The 20,403-nt window shown below is 34.7% G+C and overlaps 1 protein-coding gene across 1 annotated transcript in view; it reads right to left on the bottom strand.

The window, feature by feature from the left end:
• Positions 1-10,700: 10,700 nt before the first annotated feature.
• Positions 10,701-20,403, bottom strand: part of LOC111636846 (eukaryotic translation initiation factor 3 subunit I-like) — an 80,667-nt gene continuing 70,964 nt past the window's right edge. The window contains exons 8-9 of the mRNA XM_023382233.1: positions 16,640-16,806; positions 10,701-10,839 (exon numbers count right to left, since the gene is read on the bottom strand). Of these exons, the coding sequence (XP_023238001.1) occupies positions 10,758-10,839; positions 16,640-16,806 (249 nt within the window). The 3' untranslated portion in view covers positions 10,701-10,757. The remainder of the gene's footprint in view (positions 10,840-16,639; positions 16,807-20,403) is intronic.

Here is a 20,403-nt window from a genome sequence, read left to right as displayed (position 1 = left end):
AGAAGTTCTTGTATGTATATATATATATAGGCCTATACATATACATATATTTCACATTCATAAAATAAAGCTGGCAAATAAAAATAAAATAAAATGGTCGTTTTTTTTTTTTTTTAATTCATCGGATATGTCGTCTATTAATTCTTCCTTTCACTTGAGGATTGTTCGGTCTCTCTCTCTCCCTCCTCTGCCAAACGGCGTGCACGCTCTTCTGCCATTTTATTCACTTGTTTCACTTCTTCCCTTAAGTTTTTTCTGATATTTTAGCTTCTAATGGTATGGCGACGATCGCTGGGGGTCGTCATTTTGGGCTGTTGCTTGGAGGACTGCCTTTTGAATAAGCGAAGGAGACAATGCATAAAGATTATCCGAGGATTCGTAGGAGCTTCCTGAAGATTGGGATGATTCAAACTGGACAAAATCAGGTTCCCAATACAATCTTGATAGATCAAGATCATCCATGGCGTCTATGGAAAATAGAAGACGACTTATCGTTAACATTCATTCAATTTTCATTCATGTTTTCTTCTGGGACTAAAATTTTCTTAAGATTCAAGGTTAATAAAAATATTTCATATCAAGATAAAGGGATACACGCCCATTTTTCCTTTCTTTTTCTCTCTGCTTTTTTTTTCTTTTGTTCATTCTAGATTTCGTCTAAAATTACTTGTCAATCTAGAGGAGCTGATTGTTATAGTAACTGTCAACATCCCATTTTCGAGCATACGTTCCAACATGGTCAAAAGCAATGTCTAACAATCTCGTTAATCCGACTTTACACTTTTGTAGGTCGTGCGCCTCTAGCAACATATAGAGCTGTCTATCTCTGGACAATGATATATATCGATAATCAACTTGGTAGTAAGCAAATGTCTTTGAAAGGGAAAAAATGCGGGGAATTTTGAGATCGAAGTATCCTTCTGGTGTAATTAATGGAAACTTCGCAAAAATTCTAAGAGTAGTCAGTAGCGCTATGGCTGTAATAGTGATCCACTGGAAGTACTGTATTTGAAAACGTTATCTTCATTTAACAGTTCTATTAATGATATTCCTCCAGGCAGGTGTTTGTTGACTTCTGTTAATGCCTCTAACAGCTGAGACCTTGACACGAAATAAGAGCCAAGTCGATCGTTTTCCAACGTTTCTATGGCTTGTCTGAAATTCGTGATACCTGCTCTAAATTCAGATTACAGCATTTTCTGCATATCGGAGTGCGGTGCTTACCACAAAAGTATAGCTAAACATCTGAAGTTTTGTCTAGAGATATTCCTGACGTTTTATCATCATGTCGATGTATTTCTGGTTGTCCTTCATTGCTTGTAGGGTTTGGTTCATCACTGTTGTTTGCGCTTCCAAAATGTCTACCATTTTCTGCTGATTTTTGGATAAACTGTCTATCCTACTGTTTGTCGCCTCGATTTCTTCTGAAGTAGCCGTTCAAAATAAAAATTTTAGGATCTTTCCTCCTACATCTACCAATCCTCGTTTGAGTGTTTGTGGTAACTGTCGATTTTAATTTTTGATATTGTTTCGCGATCGTTGAACGTTAGTCGTAAATTTGCCAATTTTGTTGCTGGTAAGATTCACAAGGGATGCATAGGGTTATCTTTTCTCTTAGTCCCCTTCCTAACTACGGGGTTTAAAGAGGATAGGTGACGACGTAGACCACTTAAGTATTCATCATATCCCTCAAACGAAATTTCTAGAGCAAGAGTCCATTGGCTCGTTGTCATGAGGAAATTTCCTTGGGGCAAAAAGATGATTCCTTTAGTCAAAACGGGTACGATAGTCGAAGCTTCGTATGCGAGACAGAGTTTTACATTACTAGCAAAGTTCCGATTTCCGACAATTCGTTAAAAGCACACACGTATTTTTACAAACTAACCTCTTCCTCATTGGGGATGATGACCTTTTCTAAACCAGTGCTTCTTAACAGGGAGCGCCGGCCCCCTGGGGGGGGTCTGCCAAATTATGCAAAATTTCCTTCAGAATATAATAAAAAGAAAATTGATGTATAACCGAATATCATATTGAAAAGTGAAATGAGAAAGATAAAGTTTTCGTATTTAGTTTTTTTATTTATTTCTTCCTACTTACAACTTTGTTAGTACAGAAGAAATAAATGCAAATATGCTTCTTATACCACAGTAATTCTAAGAAACTATTAATGCAAATTTTAAAAATAAAGCAATAATAAATTATATAATAAAATTGATTTTTTTAACAAATATAAATTATTATTTAAAAAAATGGGGTCACAAAAAAATTATGAAATATTTGGTGGGCCACGTGTATAAAAAGGTTAAGAACCACTGTTCTAAACTATCAAAAGAGATCACCATTTACAATTTTCGTTAAATAATCCAATGGAAGTAGGTGGTGACGCGTACTCGTGACATTGGCCTTGGGATGGAGCCTCAGTTACTTCCGCGTCCGTAATCGTCACTACGCTAGGTGGAATATAACCCAATGACTTTGGAAGGACCCAAGGGTACTCACTTATGGGTCCTCTGCTTCGAAGAGCATAATTGTGTGAAACTTGAAAAGGGTCATGGGTTGTTCAGGTTCTGTGGTTCATGTTGAGTCTGTCCTTTCCTGTTGGATCGAGTGTAAAATGACCTCATCACGGGGGTCAACTATGGCTGATTGAGGTGACTCTGCGTCACTACCCAAATATGAGTTTGAATTTCCTGTTCCTGCATTATAGTCATCTCCGAGGGACGGCTTAAATTCTAAACGAGCTATCGCAGGTTTCATTTGATTGGTGTGCGTATGCAACTTCTTTCTTGTTTGTATGTGTTAAACGATGAAATCTACTGGGCTTGTCTCGTCAACTATTCGATAGGGTCCTTGCCATCTGGGAGCTAACTTTCACTTCAAACCAGAGGGGACTACTACTTCCTTTACAAAGACTCGATCTCCTACTGAAAATTTGTAAGGTTTGTTTTTGCGCTGGTGATATACCTTTCTGTCTATCGTGGCTTTTTCTGCGTGTTCCTGCACTATTTTGTGTGCTGAATTCAATCTAACACAGAGTTTGTTTTGCGAAATTTTCGCTTATGTCATAATTGAGCCTATTCGGTTCCGTAACTATGTCAAATGGGTATGTAGGGTCACGTCCATACATTAAATAAAATGGGGTTTAATTTGTGCTCAAATGCACGGTTGTATTATATGCAAAAAGCATGTAAGGGATCATTTCATCCCAATTTCATTGGTCCTTGTCAACATAGTGGGTTAAAATATCTATGAGAGTTTTATTCAGCCGTTTTACCATTCCATTACATTGGTGGTGATATGCGGTTGTAAGGAGTCTTTCTATATGCAGCAAATCACATACTTCCTTCATTACTTTAGAAACAAAATTGGATCCTGTATCTGTAAGCAGTTGTTTTGGGACTGAATGTCTTAAAATAATTTGCGTGACGAACGCTTTCGCTACTGTTTTAGCAGTAATGTCTGGCAAAGGGACCGCTTCTGCCCATCTAGAAAAATGGTCTATGAAAACTAATAAATACTTGTTGCCATGGTGAGTTATAGGGAGTGGACCTTGGATGTCCAATGCAGTGCGCTCAAAAAGTCTCGATACCTTGGGAAATGTCTGCAAAGGGGCTTGACGACCATACAGAGGTCTTCTCCTCATCGCATATTCCTGACAACTGTCGCAATAGTGTGTGATATGTTTGTTCATTTCGAACCAATAAAACTGTTTTTGCAACTTCTTTCGCATCCTTTTTGCACCTAAATGTCCTGAGCTAGGAATGTCGTGAAATAATTTTAAAATGTATTCTATCATTATTTGGGGAATTACTGATTTGTCCCAAACCTCATTCCTTTTTGCTATTGTCTTTCTATGGTAAAGGGTTTGATCGGCGTCTAAATAAAAGTTTGCTGCATCTAGGATTGATGCTAGGGAGGACGGGTCTCCTACTAATTTTTTCTTTACTTGACTACAACAGGGATCTTTTTGATGTTGTTCCCTAACTTATTCTTTGCTAAAAATTGACCGCATTTCATCTATTTTCGTCACTGGCAGTGCATCAGCATTTGTATGTGCTTTGCTGGGTTTGTGTATGATCTCAAACTGATATTCTTGGAGCGCTAAGTTCCAACGACTTAGTCTCGAACTTTCGTCACTAACATTTATGAGCCATCTAAGGGTTCCGTATGATCCGTAATTATTTTAAACTTTTTCCCATATAAATAGGGTGTACAATGTTTGATTGACCATATAACAGCTAAACATTCTTTCTCTGTGGTACTATAATTTCTTTCGGCTGGCTTGAGCAATCTACTTGCATAAGCCACTGGAAATTCTCCACATTCATCTCTCTGAGACAAATTTACATTTGTCGCAGAGAGATGAATGTGGAGAATTTCAGATGAGTCGCAGAGAGATGAATGCTACAAATGTAAATCAGAAAGGAGTTTTGAAATCTTTGCATATTGGGAAATATGTCATCTATAGTAACCTGTCAAACCTAAAAATGCTCTAACATCATTCTTACTTTGTGGTTGGGGAAAATTTTTAACGCACTCTATTTTCACTGGGTCAGGTCGGATTCTTTCTTCCGACACTTCGTGTCTTAGGAATTTTATTTGTCGTTTCAAGAAACTACATTTTTTTGGTTTAAGTTTTATCCCTGCACTTGCCAGACATTGAAAGACCAATTCTAAGTGCTCTAAGTGTGATATGACGTCAGAACTAAACACTAGGATGTCATCCATATAAAGCAGACAAATTTTGTGTTTTAAACCCGTTAGTATCAAATCTGCAAGGCGTTGGAATGTTGTGGCTGCGTTGCAAAGTCCCATAGCCATATGATTGAATTGGTAATGCCCTGACGGTGTACTGAATCTGGTCTTTACTTTTGAGTCTGGGTTTAGTGGTAACTGCCAATATCCATTTAAGGATTCCATCGTAGAAAAATATCTTGCCTTTTCTAGCAAACTTAATGACTCTTGCACTAGGGGCAAAGGATAAGGATCTATTTTTGTAATTTTATTCAATTGACGGTAATCAATTGAATCTGTAGCCTTGCGACTTCTTAGCGACCAATAATGCCAGTGCTGACCATGGGGAGGTAGACAGTTCAACCACTACAGTTTTAATCATATTTTCTACTAAATCATCCATTATTTCGCTTTGCACGTAGGGGATTCTAAATATATAAGGCTCAACAAATAGGAGGGCTATTTTCAGTATCTATCTTATGTTCTATTAAATCACAATAGCCTAGGTCAAATAAATCTTTTGCAAACACGTGTTTATATTTATATAGTAGGCCTAATAAAGGTGTTAACTTGTCTTTCCCTATCTCACTAAGGTTAAATAAATTTGCAAACTGGGCTCTAGTTAATTCATTTTCATTTGATCGTGTCATTTCATTTCGCTCGGCCTCTTGCCACGTTTCCTGTTTTGCTAAGACAAAAGTCTCTACCTTACTTCCTTTATTAATTTTTACATGCCGCGTTTTTATGTTTAATATTCTAACAGGTATTCTACCTTGTGTCCAGGTATTTACTAATGTACTAGCAACAAATACTCCTTCTCTTTCAAAGGGTGAAGGTTCAACTACTATCCAATTTGTCACATGTGGGTGGGCCTTTCCCTCTACAATAACCTCTGATCATGGAGGAACTATGTAACGGTTTAACAATACTACATCCAATGATATAGCTGATAGCTCAGACAAGAGAGAGAACGCTATCAGGTGTCTTAAATTTCATTTCTCCTTTTGTTTTTTATTTCGTGCACGTCTCATTTTCTTTTTCTATAATTATTATCCTTATTTCTCCTATCTGTACTAATTATGGGATCATCTTCCAATGCTGCGCATTCATTTGTTTTAATCTGTTTGCAAGTTTTTCTACTTTTTCTGTCAGATTAGGACTACTAAAATTTTCTTGTAATTCAGCTAATCCCAAAAGGTTACGGTGTCTCCCAAGGAAAAGCTTAACATTGCGTTTTTGACAGAAATTGTGACGTCATATTTTTCGATGATGTCCCTACCTAAGATCCCGTGATTTCAGGCTTTACTAAATAACAATCATGATAAAATACTAATTGTCCTATTTTAAATTTCAATCTAAACTTTCCAATCGTTTCTATGACATGTCCTGTAACACTAACTAAGTCTACTGCCTTTGTTTTGGCTTGCAGCAATTGTTCTATGTTGGGGAAAAGAGTACTAGTTATTAGTGTAACAGCTGCACCAGTATCTATCATTAATCATACTTTTTTGTTTTCAATTTCACAAATCATCGTGCACGGGGATAAATATTTACCTTTCGATTCATTAATTCCTGCTAATTGGGTTTGAACTGGACCTTCGGACGGTTGTTCTATCTCATGATTTTGTTCCTTAAAATTTACTGAAGTAACTCTATCTATTTCTTGCGTTTGATTATTCTTTATTGGTTTATTTTTGGGACAGGCAATGCTAATAATCTATGAGGGGCTATGTTGTTTGGTGCGCTCTCTATGCTGGAGCTGTTTCCAAAACAACTTTGTTCGTAACGCAGGGAATAAAGGGGTAATGGTTCACTTTGTCTGTCGTTTCCGTATTCGACAGGCCGAAATTGGTGGTTCTGAATGGGATAACAGCTTCGTAAACATGTTGGAAAAATCACACCTACTCGATAACTACAAGCAGACAAATCCCTATATCGATTTTTATTAGTCACTTAGATCACAAATGATATAAATGCAAGAATATTCAACACATCCCATCCCAGGATGTGTTGGATATAGCAAATCACCTTAGTAACTGGACATCCAAACTCTGCCTAAATCCACCTTTGTCCACCCTTCCGTCCATAACAAGTTTCATTTTTCTTTATCGTTCTTCTGCCTGCGTCGATTTTTTTATGAATTAATAATTAATCCACATGCAAGTATTTACATTTTTCCGTAATTTTTATGGGCCATTTCCAATCCGTTTGCTATTTACAATCTAATTAAAACCAGGTTTTTACAGTCGAAAAGAGAAATAATACAGGCTACTGTATATATATCCCGTATTTTAATTATATGCTATGTATACCATCTCCAATATAACAATATGTACCAATATTAAAAAACAGTTCTTTTTTTTGTGATATGGGTAAACAAAATCTGCACTTTAATACTTTTCTCACTGCTGTTCTCAATCCGTGGTCCACGGAATACAGGTACAGTAGACCCCCCTATAACGCTTAGATACGTTCCACGCTAACCGAAAATTACGTTGTAGGAATGAGCCAATCGCAGCCCGATAGGTGGGAACTTTACGGACTAAGGCTGTTCGAAAGGTTTTCTTCTATAAAATTAACCGATTCTAGACTAATTCCACTCAACATTTCCAAAANTGTTAAAAAATATTCTGGAGTCTGTCTCTATATTTTTAGTTAATAAAATTTCATTGGGATTTGGGGATATGTCTTTGTCCTCTTCTCGCTCAAAGTTCATTATCAATATTCCAATGACTAGAATCATTTTTGGGCGTTGACTGCTTCTTTTGAAATTCTCACTTGCCAGTGATTACGGGATCCAAACTCGATAAAAAGTTTAAAATATATGTGTTAGTTTTCTCCCGACTACATTTTCTGGCATAATGCTCTCTGTACCTTTTAAAATCTTTATTGCTAGCTTCTCAAGCCTTGGCTGTAGTACAAAACACACAAGTATTTTATACACGGGCACATAATACCAAGGGTATTTTTCAACGAAGTATTTCACTGTATTATGTCAGAATGCTCGAAATTTTGCAACATCAATCTAGTATCTAGACACCACTATCATTATAGTGTGTATTTTTTTTAATTAAATCTGTCTACTTTTGTGATTTTGGCAGGAATTTACTCTATCAATCTTGTCGTGAAACGACGTTATAGGAGGTACGTTATACGAAAGTTGCTACAATTTTTTCGCTACGTTATAGGAATTGTCGTTATAGGGGGGTCGACTGTATTCCATGAAAGAATAAAATATACAATTAAAACAATTATTGCAGAAGAAAAATCAATACAATGTAAAATAATTTCTGTATGGGAATATAATCAGTAAATACCAATGATGTCATATACTAGACCAAATGCACTCTTGATTTCAAAAAATTTTGCCACCTCTATTTTAAAGCTGATGTGTCTTAAGTGTTCCGTGGAAGAAATGTCAAAGTTTAGTATTCCCGACTTCAAAAAGATTGATAACCACGGGTCTAATGTGCTCACTTGCCTTAATACGCCCATTCAAACTTTGTGTATGACTTCATTCTAAACCACACTCACTACATTAGACAGTTCAACCACTACAGTTTTAATCATATTTTCTACTAAATCATCCATTATTTCGCTTTGCACGTAGGGGATTCTAAATATATAAGGCTCANTAAAGCTGATGTGTCTTAAGTGTTCCGTGGAAGAAATGTCAAAGTTTAGTATTCCCGACTTCAAAAAGATTGATAACCACGGGTCTAATGTGCTCACTTGCCTTAATACGCCCATTCAAACTTTGTGTATGACTTCATTCTAAACCACACTCACTACATTCCTTTTTTAGAGCCCTGCATCAGAATCAGTTCGGCTTCTCTAGAAACAAAGGTACTGTAGATGACATCCAACGCATTGTTAATTATATCCACCAGGCTAAGCTTAATAATCAGCATACGGCAATTATCACTATTGACTTTAGAGGTGCCTTCAATCACACCTGGTAGCCTTCTATCTTGCACATGTTACACACTCATCACTGCCCTTAAAATATTTACAAACTTCTTCAATTCTATGTTAGCGACAGGAGTGCAGGTGTTTATACAGCACAAAATAACATAATCATACCCATCACTCGGGACATCCCCAAGGTTGACACTACTGCGATTCTTTGCTACTTTTATCCTAGTTACACCCCCACGCAGCAACTTTAAGCAATACTTGCATAGATTTAACCTCGGGGACAATCTACAATGCGATTGTGGCATTTGGGAGGACCAAACACCACTTCACTTAGTTTTACAATCACATTAGGGATAGTTTAAGGAGAGCTGCTATTCTTGAAGGGTACAACTGGCCTCGCAACCTGCAGCAACTCATTCACACGCGTACAATGTTCCATCATCTACTCTCATTCATATCTCTTAGTAGGGCTCTCGAGAGCACTCATTCTGGGACACAGATGGCAATTAGCTTTCCCTCGCTTTGTTTCAACTGTCGGTATATAGCTGCCTTTCAACTTTGTATTTTAATTCTTATTTTCTGTCTTCTTTTTCAGTCTGAATTTGGTTAGTCCTAGTTGTAAGTTAGATTAGGGACTCTTAGCTTGGTTTCCGGTTAAGTTAAATTAGATTAGGGTTGTTAGCTTTAGTTGTCTGGTTAGGTTCGTTTTAGGTTATTTTATTCAGTTAATAAGTTAATGTTAAAAATAAAAAATTGGGGTCTTGTTTGTCTTTTGTCAGTCCATTTGTCTCATCTAGTTTGTCATTGTGTTTGTTTGCTTTTCATGCTGTCTGTCTAGCTGTTAAGTAGTATTAAGATTCGTGCTCGTGTTCGGTTTTAATAGTATTAAGTATTAGTCTCCCTACTAACAGCACCTTGGCACTAACTTGAACACAGCTATTCATGGCGGCGCTTAATCATTAGGTTCGCTACACTCAGGGTTTCTTTTAGACCCTTTGGGGGACTACGGCCTTTCAGCCTAAAAACTATATGCTAACATCAAACATAGAGGATACTATAGCCATACGTACAGTACACCATTCAGAGGAATCCTATCTTTCTTTACTGTCTATCTCCTCTCCCTCCTCCTTCCCCTTACCCTCTTTTCTGCCAGCTGAAGACCTTGTGTACAGCAGATGTCTTTCTTGTATGTATGTATGTATGTACATATCACCACAAAATATCTATTGCATTTCTATAAATCAATTAATTTCCATCTACATTCAATTTGTTACGGGTGTGTCGTTCGTTTAACATGGTTGTAGTTTTTTTCCACTGCTCTGTGTGATAACCTCATACTAAATAAACAAATGGAAATACTTGGATACAGAATTCTAAAGTGCTCGGTTCTGAGTAGTTTTGGAAGAAAATTCTCTGCCAGAAAATGCTTCTTGCAGTGTATTTGACACCATTTACAGAAGATGGCTAACAACCGGAGGTTGTACTCGGCCTTTGTGCGCTTAATGATTAAGTTCTGCTTATGTATAGTGTGACTAAACTGCATTGTTTAAAAAAATGACAGACAAGTTTTAATCCAATCTTGGATGGCACGACATCAACATTAATTACCGAGTATTTCATTAAAGTATAAACACGTTCCCACTTTTATTTGTCAAAAAATAAAATTTAAAATCAAATGAAACTAAAATGGAGTGTGTGAGTTCGTACTTAGAGTACATTTTACGCTAACCGGTAAAGGCCGTGGAAAGATTCCATCTCAAAATTATCCTGGAGGGTAAAAGACAAACTTTAAATTGGTGGCAGCGACCCCTTTCCCACACATGGACGAGAATTAATGGTGCCGCTCCCCAAACATCTTTAATTGTTTGCAGAGTTTAGTACATAAAATATACTTACGATAATCATTAACATTTTCTTTTTCGACACAAACGGATGGGTTATGTGTGTTTATTTTCGGCAAATATTCTTTGCTACACTTCGTCGTCGATAACTGCAAGGAATGCCGTGTACCCGTTTAATATTGTAAATGATTTTAAATAGTTACTTTCTCAAATTTATAAAAATTTTATTTTCAAATTGATGACAGCAATTCTTAAACATTTTAATTAATACTCGAATTGAAAATCAAAATATGGAGGATCGAACGTGTGAATTCTAACGTAACCGTCTTCTCCGCCACTGCTGTAACTGAAATAAGAAAAATAACTTCAAAATTATTGACTTAAAAGGTAAAATTTTTGAATTATTTAATAATAATAAAAACTCTTTACACTCAGATTATTATTATTTTATGCATAATGGTATAAAATTGACTCCGACTGTTTGAATGAGTGCTTCTTTCGGTCAATTCTGATCTAATACCAGTGTGGCAAGAGAGCATTAATTTAAAACTGGCATTAAATCAAATCTTAATTGATTCAATTTTCAAATTGTACATTTGTTTTTGGGGCTATAAACAGTGTTAAAAAATATTCTGGAGTCTGTCTCTATATTTTTAGTTAATAAAATTTCATTGGGATTTGGGGATATGTCTTTGTCCTCTTCTCGCTCAAAGTTCATTATCAATATTCCAATGACTAGAATCATTTTTGGGCGTTGACTGCTTCTTTTGAAATTCTCACTTGCCAGTGATTACGGGATCCAAACTCGATAAAAAGTTTAAAATATGTGTGTTAGTTTTCTCCCGACTACATTTTCTGGCATAATGCTCTCTGTACCTTTTAAAATCTTTATTGCCAGCTTCTCAAGCCTTGGCTGTAGTACAAAACACACAAGTATTTTATACACGGGCACATAATACCAAGGGTATTTTTCAACGAAGTATTTCACTGTATTATGTCAGAATGCTCGAAATTTTGCAACATCAATCTAGTATCTAGACACCACTATCATTATAGTGTGTATTTTTTTTAATTAAATCTGTCTACTTTTGTGATTTTGGCAGGAATTTCTGCATTCTGAAAAAATCGTCTCTCTATGTTGCCATCATTTGTGCTACCGAATCCAGATTTCGAACAATCAAACTACATCATTCTCTAAATTCGTTCTGAATTCTAGTTTCGTTTTCTGATATTTTTTTTATAAATTGCCACTTGAGAAATGGCGAGCTCGTGGCAGCAATAAGCCAATCGCAGAAGACACTGAAATACGTGAATCCATCCATGTAAGACAGATAATCGGAATTTCAAGTTCTCAAAATCGTGTTGAAATTGTTTCTGTAAGTGCATTGCATACTTTGTCATCTACCGTGGTAAAGCTTAAATAATGACCAACTTCCGGTTGCCTTTCTCGATTATCCACACTGTTTTTTGAATTTTTTACTTTATCTACTCGCCTTACGTTGGTAATTGGTTCCAGGAAAGAGATGTAAGTCGAAAAACGACATAAGTCGAATTTACTTGTCTCTAGGCTAAACCATAAATTACCATTTCCGGTTCTGTATTTTATTTATTAATGCATTTTTAATAATATACAGTCAACCCCCCTATAAGATATAGATACGTTCCAATTTATTAGGAATCCGATTTCTTACAAGTTGTTCCAATCACAGCCCGACACGTGTCAAGTTTACGGACTATGGCTGATTGAAAGGTTTTCTTCCATAAAATTAATCGATTCTACACTAATCCGACTCAACATTTCCAAAATACGTATATTTTTTCATAGTTTTATAGGAATCGTAATTATAGGGACCGTAATTATAGGGGGGTCGACTGTATGGTTAATAAGGATCTATTTTAAGCTTACAAACAAATAAATTTTAGTTTTTAATATAGTACAGAAAAAAGTAATCTAAATTTACAAATTCATGTGCGTACAGTATATACTTGTAAATGTATATATTTTAATATGATTTTATGTGCTTTAAACGCTTTTCTAGTGATATTATGACTTCAATATTTGTGGCACACAGACGTAAAGTTGAATAAAATGACGTATAATCGGAAACGACGTAACTCGAAATGACGTAAGTCGAGGTATACCTGTATTCTATTTTTGTCCACAATTGATGCATTTGTAGACACACTTGCAAATTCTATTTTTAGAGGTCTACAATATCTTGTAAGCGTGGGGTGTGGGTTTTGTCGTATAATTTTTTTCTCTGCAAACGAGGCAAAGTGGTACTGGGCACGTAATAAAAATGGTCTAATCACTTGTTTTGGAATAATAGAATGCTTGCTTGTATGAACTGTGAATCCATCAAAATTCCACTCTGATATCAAGCATTGCTGATACAGTTCATTCTGAAGAGACTCAATGATAGGGTCCTCCATTAAAAGTAAATGCGGTGTGGTGTGGCAATGTATGTAATGCAACGGAAGCACATAATATCTTTAGGATAACAGAGCTTCTTTGCAGCTTGAACTGTTTTATATGGAAGAGATCTTTCTGGATAATGTCGGATTGATGATGAGACAGTTTTACATCTACCAAAACTAGAGTACATCAGCTATTATTGTTCCAGTGTTTCATGTATGCTTTCCTATACCAGCTCTCTCACTTTGGACTTGCTGTTGTTATCTCTTTCAGAACATTTGAGGCTCGGGCTTTCCACACCTAGAAACGTCAAGAAAAGTAAAAAATTTCAGGTTTTTTGTGTTTGGATGTTCTATTGTGCTCCACCATACATATAACACACACCACACAAATGTGCTTATGTGGTGTGTATATATGGAAGTAGAATCTCCTAAAGGTTTTGTTCCCTCAGAACATAATAAACATGGTCACCCAAATGTTTCGTCTGAATTCTCTTTAAGTCGAAAGAAGGAAATTGATGTATCCAGCCATTCCTTATCTTTCTGAAAATTTTCATCGATTCTGCATGCATTCATCCGACGAGACTTACACTCTGACTTAAAATCCGATAGTTTTCGCTTTAAATCTCTAAAATGCTTTTCAACATTACATTTAGTTCGTTTCTCAATTTCTTCGATCGAAACATTAAATTATTGTTCTATTCTATCACGTCCAGAAGTTCTCTTCCCCTGGTAAACAAACATTGTTTGCATTTGAAGTCGTCCCTAAAATAAAGCAAGGCGTGAAAGCATTCCTGCCAACTTGAAAACAGAAGGTGAAACATGTTACGGCTAGCCAGAAAAATTTAAGTGTAGCAAAGAAAGTAGCAAAAAGTAGCAGAAAAAAAATGATGTTCCTATATCACTATAACCAACATTTATTCAGAAAACGAAGAATCTACTATTTTTTAATATATATAAATGCTTGTAAATAGAAACTCAAGTTACTAAAATATAACTACATAGAACAATGTTCCAACTGTTGCAAAATTACTGATCGAACACACCAACAGAACAAATTTGAAAAATCAAAAATGGCCCATGCACTTTCCTCAGCTAATTCGCTTCGATTTAGTGCTCTCAGATAGGAAAAGGGACGAGTTCACCAAAATTTCATTGTTGTTTTGTATATGTTCAGTTTGTGGTCTATTGAAATGATGTAAAAAGAAGTATGTATTGTATTTAGCATTTCGTTTTTTTATATTTTGCCAGGATTTTTTAGCTCTCTTGCCCCCACTGTATGATGATGGCAGTGCTGCAGCCAGGAGCAAATCACCTGAGGAGCTAGAGGGAAAACTGAAGAAAATTGAATAGTATCTTTTTCCTAGACAGCATTATGCCTATTTACAGTTTAAATGTAAAACTTAGGTTACTGTTACTTATGTGATGAAAGCAAATGCTTTATAGTAATGGGATGTCCTTAAAAGCCACCATTACATAAAACAGTACATTGAGACATGTTATGATGACGAAACAATTATAAGGTGGAGTGTCATAGATAAGTTTTAAAATTTTAATGTTTTTCATACAGCTGAACATGTATCTCAAACATGTCTATCTTGAAATTTATATTCTGTAAACTGTAGATGTTTTGGGAGAAAATTATTTATCTCATATTACGGATTGAAATGTCAATTATAAATTCAAATCTAGGCAAATACATATGATTATTGATAGCATAAATTGTAGTTGAGAAACATTTCTTGAAATACAGTACATAGTTAGAATTAATGCTGTTTTTCTCCGACTGGCTAAAAATTTGGTTTGCATCTTATCAGTTGGAAACAATGGACAAACTATTTTTGTTAGGTATAAATAAAACATTTTTGACATATCTTAATACAGGTTTGTATTGTACTTGCTATTGCAGTGTTTCCCAGCCTTTTTGAATTAGTAATGCACTAATTTTTAAAATAAATTACAGTTGCTTTAAAAAACTTACCGGGCAAACACTCACAATTTTATAAAATATACCATAAAAATAAAAACACAATTCAAATCAATATGTAAAGGGCTAGTATTGATCTTTGGAGCTTCTATAAATGACTTATCGACTTAGAGTTGATACGCCTGCATATGCGTAGAGGCATATAACTTTTGTGAGGGGGGTATGCCAATGCTGCAAATTTTGCAGTAATCGACATTTTAGCGAATATCTCCTTCTCCCTTTGGTCGGCTAGAGGTAATAAGATGAAAGATAAGTGAAATTTTAAGAGAGAGCTTATTCAAAATTCTAAAAATTTTTTTTTTGCAATACACCCAAGCACTGTGCTATTGTACAAATAAAATACAATTAATAAAATGCCATACCGTCAATCAAACCTATTACTGTTTACTGTGTAGAAACCTCTAAACCTCGAAACCTATCTATCTAAATTTCTTTTCTTGTTCCCATGAGATTCAAGATATACAAGTTTGATTGTATTTGCCTGTCCCATAAATAGACAAGTATTTTATAAGCAAACATTTATCACAAGAATATAAATAAAATCCATTAATGATTTGAAGAGAAAAAGTTCAATCACAACAGGACCAAGGTTGAGCATACTGTTTGCAAAGCCTCAACAAGAAAAAAGGCAACAGTCTGATGATTTGGGCCACTTTCAGCTGGAATGGAAACACCTTTATCATTTATTGAGTGTTGAAAGATGCTGGAAGAATATTTATTACCTATGCAGAAAGTATTGCTGGGTCAACCATTTTTTAAACGAGATAATGCACTTGTGCACGAGTCTAAGAGTATGAGTGATTCTTGAATAATGGGGTACCAATAACTGATTAGTACCCTGATCTTAATCTCATAGAAAACATACGGGACATGCTAACTCTTGCCATTTATGGAAAAGGGCAACAGTACAGATTGTTTGAAGAGCCGAGAAACAAGACTAAATGAAAATGGGAAGAAATACCTCAAATCTATCTCAACATTTCATTTTGTATATACTAATAATATTTTTGTTAGATACAATTGGTTATTAATTTATGTAAAAGCTTTGCTATTGTTTAGATTATTGTGTCATTGTTTAGATGATTGCTTTATATTTATGTGACATGCAAATATTGAAGATGTTAAATACCTTAAAACCTACTTACCCTACAATACTTTACCTTAAACATATCATATTAACACAATAATATAATGCATAGGTTATATTATCATAGCACTATTATAATAATAAACAAGCTTGGACAAGCTTAACTGATTGATTTGCTTTTGTGGAGCATGCTAATATTAATTTTGTTTAAAATAAATTTTATAAATTAGAATCAAGTAGTTGTTCAGAAGAATTTTTTACTGAATATACAGTAAGGGATGTGGTTTATCAATTCCAGAGGAACCGCATAGTTTTTACTTTAGCTTAACTGAACATTTTTGTTTATGGTCACTGTACCTTTTGTGCATGTGTTTGTTCATGCAAAATAAATGGATTGAATGGAGCATGCAAGTGCACATCTGACACACACAAAGTCACATAAGCACTTCACCACTATAGTGGAGCATGCTATAAAAAACAAATAAGGAATGTCTTTCTACTATTAAGCACTGCTAACTAAGCTTAGCCACATCATAACTACAGTTCTGGAACTGTTTATTTTACACTTAACCTGAATGTAATTTATTAAAATTTTCAGCAATTGTCCAAAATAAAAACCATTTGCATAAAAACATTAAAATCATTCATAACTCCAACCTTTTTCCATCAGGGTGAAATGCCACGCTGTTAATAGGACCGAAGTGATCTTTTACCCTTCCAAATTCTTCTTCAAAAACCAAGTGGAAAAATCGAGCATCAAACTTTCCCGCTCTCGTGGAAGTCGTCGTGACGTCCATGGCTTCTTGGCCTCCGCCCATTACTACCTAAAACAAATTTACAATTAATATTTATGTATAAAATACAAATTAATTCATAGTACTTTGTACTTCTGTTTGCATTAATTATTTCAAACAATTACATTATATTTAATTGAAAAATGTCACTACAAAAAATTTGACTGCTTTTTTGATAAGTTTGATACAATGACACCAATAATTTATTTTTTCTGAGTGAATAATAATAGTTGTAAAAATTAACAATTATCATTTAATGTGGATATGTTATGTAAGTTTTTTTAATATTTAATTACAGTAGTACCTCAGGATACAAACGCTTCAGCATACGAAATTTTCAGGATACGACACGAAATTCAAACATTTTTTTGCTCCACGGTACAAACAAAACCTCACCATACGACATTACATTAGTTCACAGTGCCACTGCCATGTGTTCGTTCTGTTCATCGGTCTCAGTCCACATGTTTGCTTCGTCATGGAAGGATCTCGTCGATAAAGGAAATCTCGAGGTATTATCAGAAAGTGCCTGATTTTATTGAAAAGAAACATCCCGAAAAGGTTCACACTGGCCGTATTGCTGCTCAGTTTAATGACATTTGACTAAGTCATTTTAGAAATATTTAAAAAAGCCAAACCTCTTTGGATAGATATTTTACCAAGCAATCTCTATCCACCAGTGAAAGTGCTGGTGGAAGTAAAGGAAAGAAAGCAAAAAGCAGTGAATAAAAAATTAAAAAAATATATAAAACAGAAAAGATAAAAAAATTAGTGTTAAGTTATTGTTACATTATGTTATGTAAGTTAAGTTTTAGTACATATCATTTCCCTTCTCCCTTGACACCAGTTTACACCTCCACTTTTGTCTATCCTCAAAGGTAAAGTACAAATAAAACTACATTTTTTATCAATTATTATTCTATTATGGTTATTTATATGTTTACAAATACAAAATGCATTTTTCAGTGTTTTCCTTACTAAAGGTTTTTTTCCAATGTACTACTTAGCTTTAATTTGAGTGATTTTTTCGTGTTGGAACAGATTATTTGGTTTTGCATGTAATCATATGGAGAAAAATGATTCCTCTTATGACATTTTCATGATGTGATCTCAGTTCGGAACGGATTAATTTCGTATCCTGAAGTACTACTTTACTAGAATCAGTATAAAGTGCAATCCCCAATTAAATTTTTAATTTAGTCAGGGATTGGTACTGGAATAATATTAAAATTTCCTTCAATAAAATTTTCTGATTTATTAAATATTACACAAAAAAAAAAATTTAGTATTATAATGAACATAAAAAGTTCCTACATATATTCCACAAACATGTGGAAACTTTAATTTAAATCCTACTGATAAGTGGCCATCGGCACTAATAAGAGATGAATGATCGCAATCTCGGAAAATTTGGAATTATAGCTAATCACCAAACATATGCCGTAAATCCATCGGGCTAGTTTTAAGGCTAATTACTAAATTTATTTAATAATTAGCCTTATAGTAATTTATTTAGTAATTAGCCTTATAGTAATTTATTTAGTAATTAGCCTTATAGTAATTTATTTAGTAATTAGCCTTATAGTAATTTATTTAGTAATTAGCCTTATAGTAATTTATTTAGTAATTAGCCTTATAGTAATTTATTTAGTAATTAGCCTTATAGTAATTTATTTAGTAATTAGCCTTATAGTAATTTATTTAGTAATTAGCCTTATAGTAATTTATTTAGTAATTAGCCTTATAGTAATTTATTTAGTAATTAGCCTTATAGTAATTTATTTAGTAATTAGCCTTAAAACTAGCCCGATGGATTTACGGCATATGTTTGGTGATTAGCTATATTACATCGGGTTTAGCGATGTTTATATATTTTACGCCTTGCCGGGGCTTGCGATGGCCGGTTGAGTGCCTTATAGGAGTAGGACGTGGGCACTGAATGTGTCCCCAGCCGGCATTGTAATAACCGTCGATGGTTACATAGTTATACGCTGGAAGAGGAGATCGGATCGGAGGTCCGGATAGCGTAACTGGCAACGCATCTGCACGGTAAGCAGGAGTTGTGGGTTCGAGTCCCGCTCCGGGCCGATTTTTTCTCCCAGCGGTTCTAAATTATTTAAATTAATTAATTTATTTATAATTATTAATATTAATAAGAGATGGCGCCTAACGCTTACCTCTAGTGCCAAATTAATTACGTAATTTATTTAGTAATTAGCCTTAAAACTAGCCCGATGGATTTACGGCATATGTTTGGTGATTAGCTATATTACATCGGGTTTAGCGATGATTATATATTTGGAATTATTTTGGCAATTTTTAGACATTCATCCAAATGAAAGATGAGCAATTTTGGAGCTTGGCAATGAAATAAAATGACGTATTTGTCTAGACCGAACACATTACAATATCATTTGAATCAAATAATAATAGTATGTATATTTGTAGTAGAAATACTTCATTTTATAAACTAAATAAAAATCATGTCTGCATTTGTCTCCCAATCTTTAATCTTATAACCATTGATAATGATGATAAACTATAAGGCCGAGACTCCACTACTGTAAAAATGGCATAAAATCCCTCGCCGTAAAATATTTTACGACCTGCTCATGTGCAAAATATCAAGGTCACGTGATTAAAAGCTTTTACAGCGAGGGATTTTACGCCATTTTTATGGTAGTGGAGTCTCAGCCTAAGGCAGTTTCAGCTGTATGTTTTATTTATCCAATATGTATACATAATAAAAAATCAATGAACTCCTTCAAAAAATCTACAAATGGGGTAATGATTATAAATTGGTATTTAATCCATTAAAAACAAATGCAATTGTCTTCAATAAGCCAGGGCACAAAAATTTATATCTTAGACCGCCCCACATAAAAATGAATGATAAAACCATCAAAGTCAACAGGACCATCAAGTATCTTGGAGTTATATTAGATCACAGACTATGTTGGCAACAACATATTGAGTATATGGTCAAGCGTACAGGACTAATACTACAGTCTTTTGCCCAGGTTGCGAAAAAAGAATGGGGCCTGTCCTCGGGGGCGATGTCAATTATATATGATTGCATATATTTCCCAATCATTACCTATGCCTGTGGCACCTGGGGCTGGGTGACAAACAAAGTTCATATCAAACGAAAACTAATATCATCACAAAGAACTGCCTTACTTTTAATAACCAAGGCGTACTGTACTACCAGTAACACCAGCCTTCAAGCCATTGCCAGGAAACCTCCGCTGGACTTATCGATTAAACAAAAAATGAATCTACAAAGAGCTAAATGGGGAGAGGCGATCGAACTCAATCATCAAAGAATTACACATAATGAAATTGAATGGCATTTCCCATACTGTAATACTCACCATTATAATACAGCTGTGCATTATAAAGATAATGAAAATGGGATTGAAAATATCAAAGTGTTTACGGATGGATCAAAACACGATAACATGGTTGGATGCTCCTTTGGTTGGTTGGTTGGTTATGGTTTTTTGGCACAAGAGCCATATAGGCTAAGCTGCGCCATAACAAATGGTAAATAATTATAAACATCACAAATAACAAACATATGACAAAAACAAATAAATAAATAAATAAACAACAGCAACAAAAAAA

Source organism: Centruroides sculpturatus, unplaced genomic scaffold, assembly GCF_000671375.1.
Source record: "Centruroides sculpturatus isolate CEXI.00-Female unplaced genomic scaffold, Cexi_2.0 scaffold943, whole genome shotgun sequence".
In the NCBI taxonomy this organism is placed as follows: domain Eukaryota; kingdom Metazoa; phylum Arthropoda; class Arachnida; order Scorpiones; family Buthidae; genus Centruroides; species Centruroides sculpturatus.
This window is presented reverse-complemented; position numbering and strand designations above follow the sequence as displayed.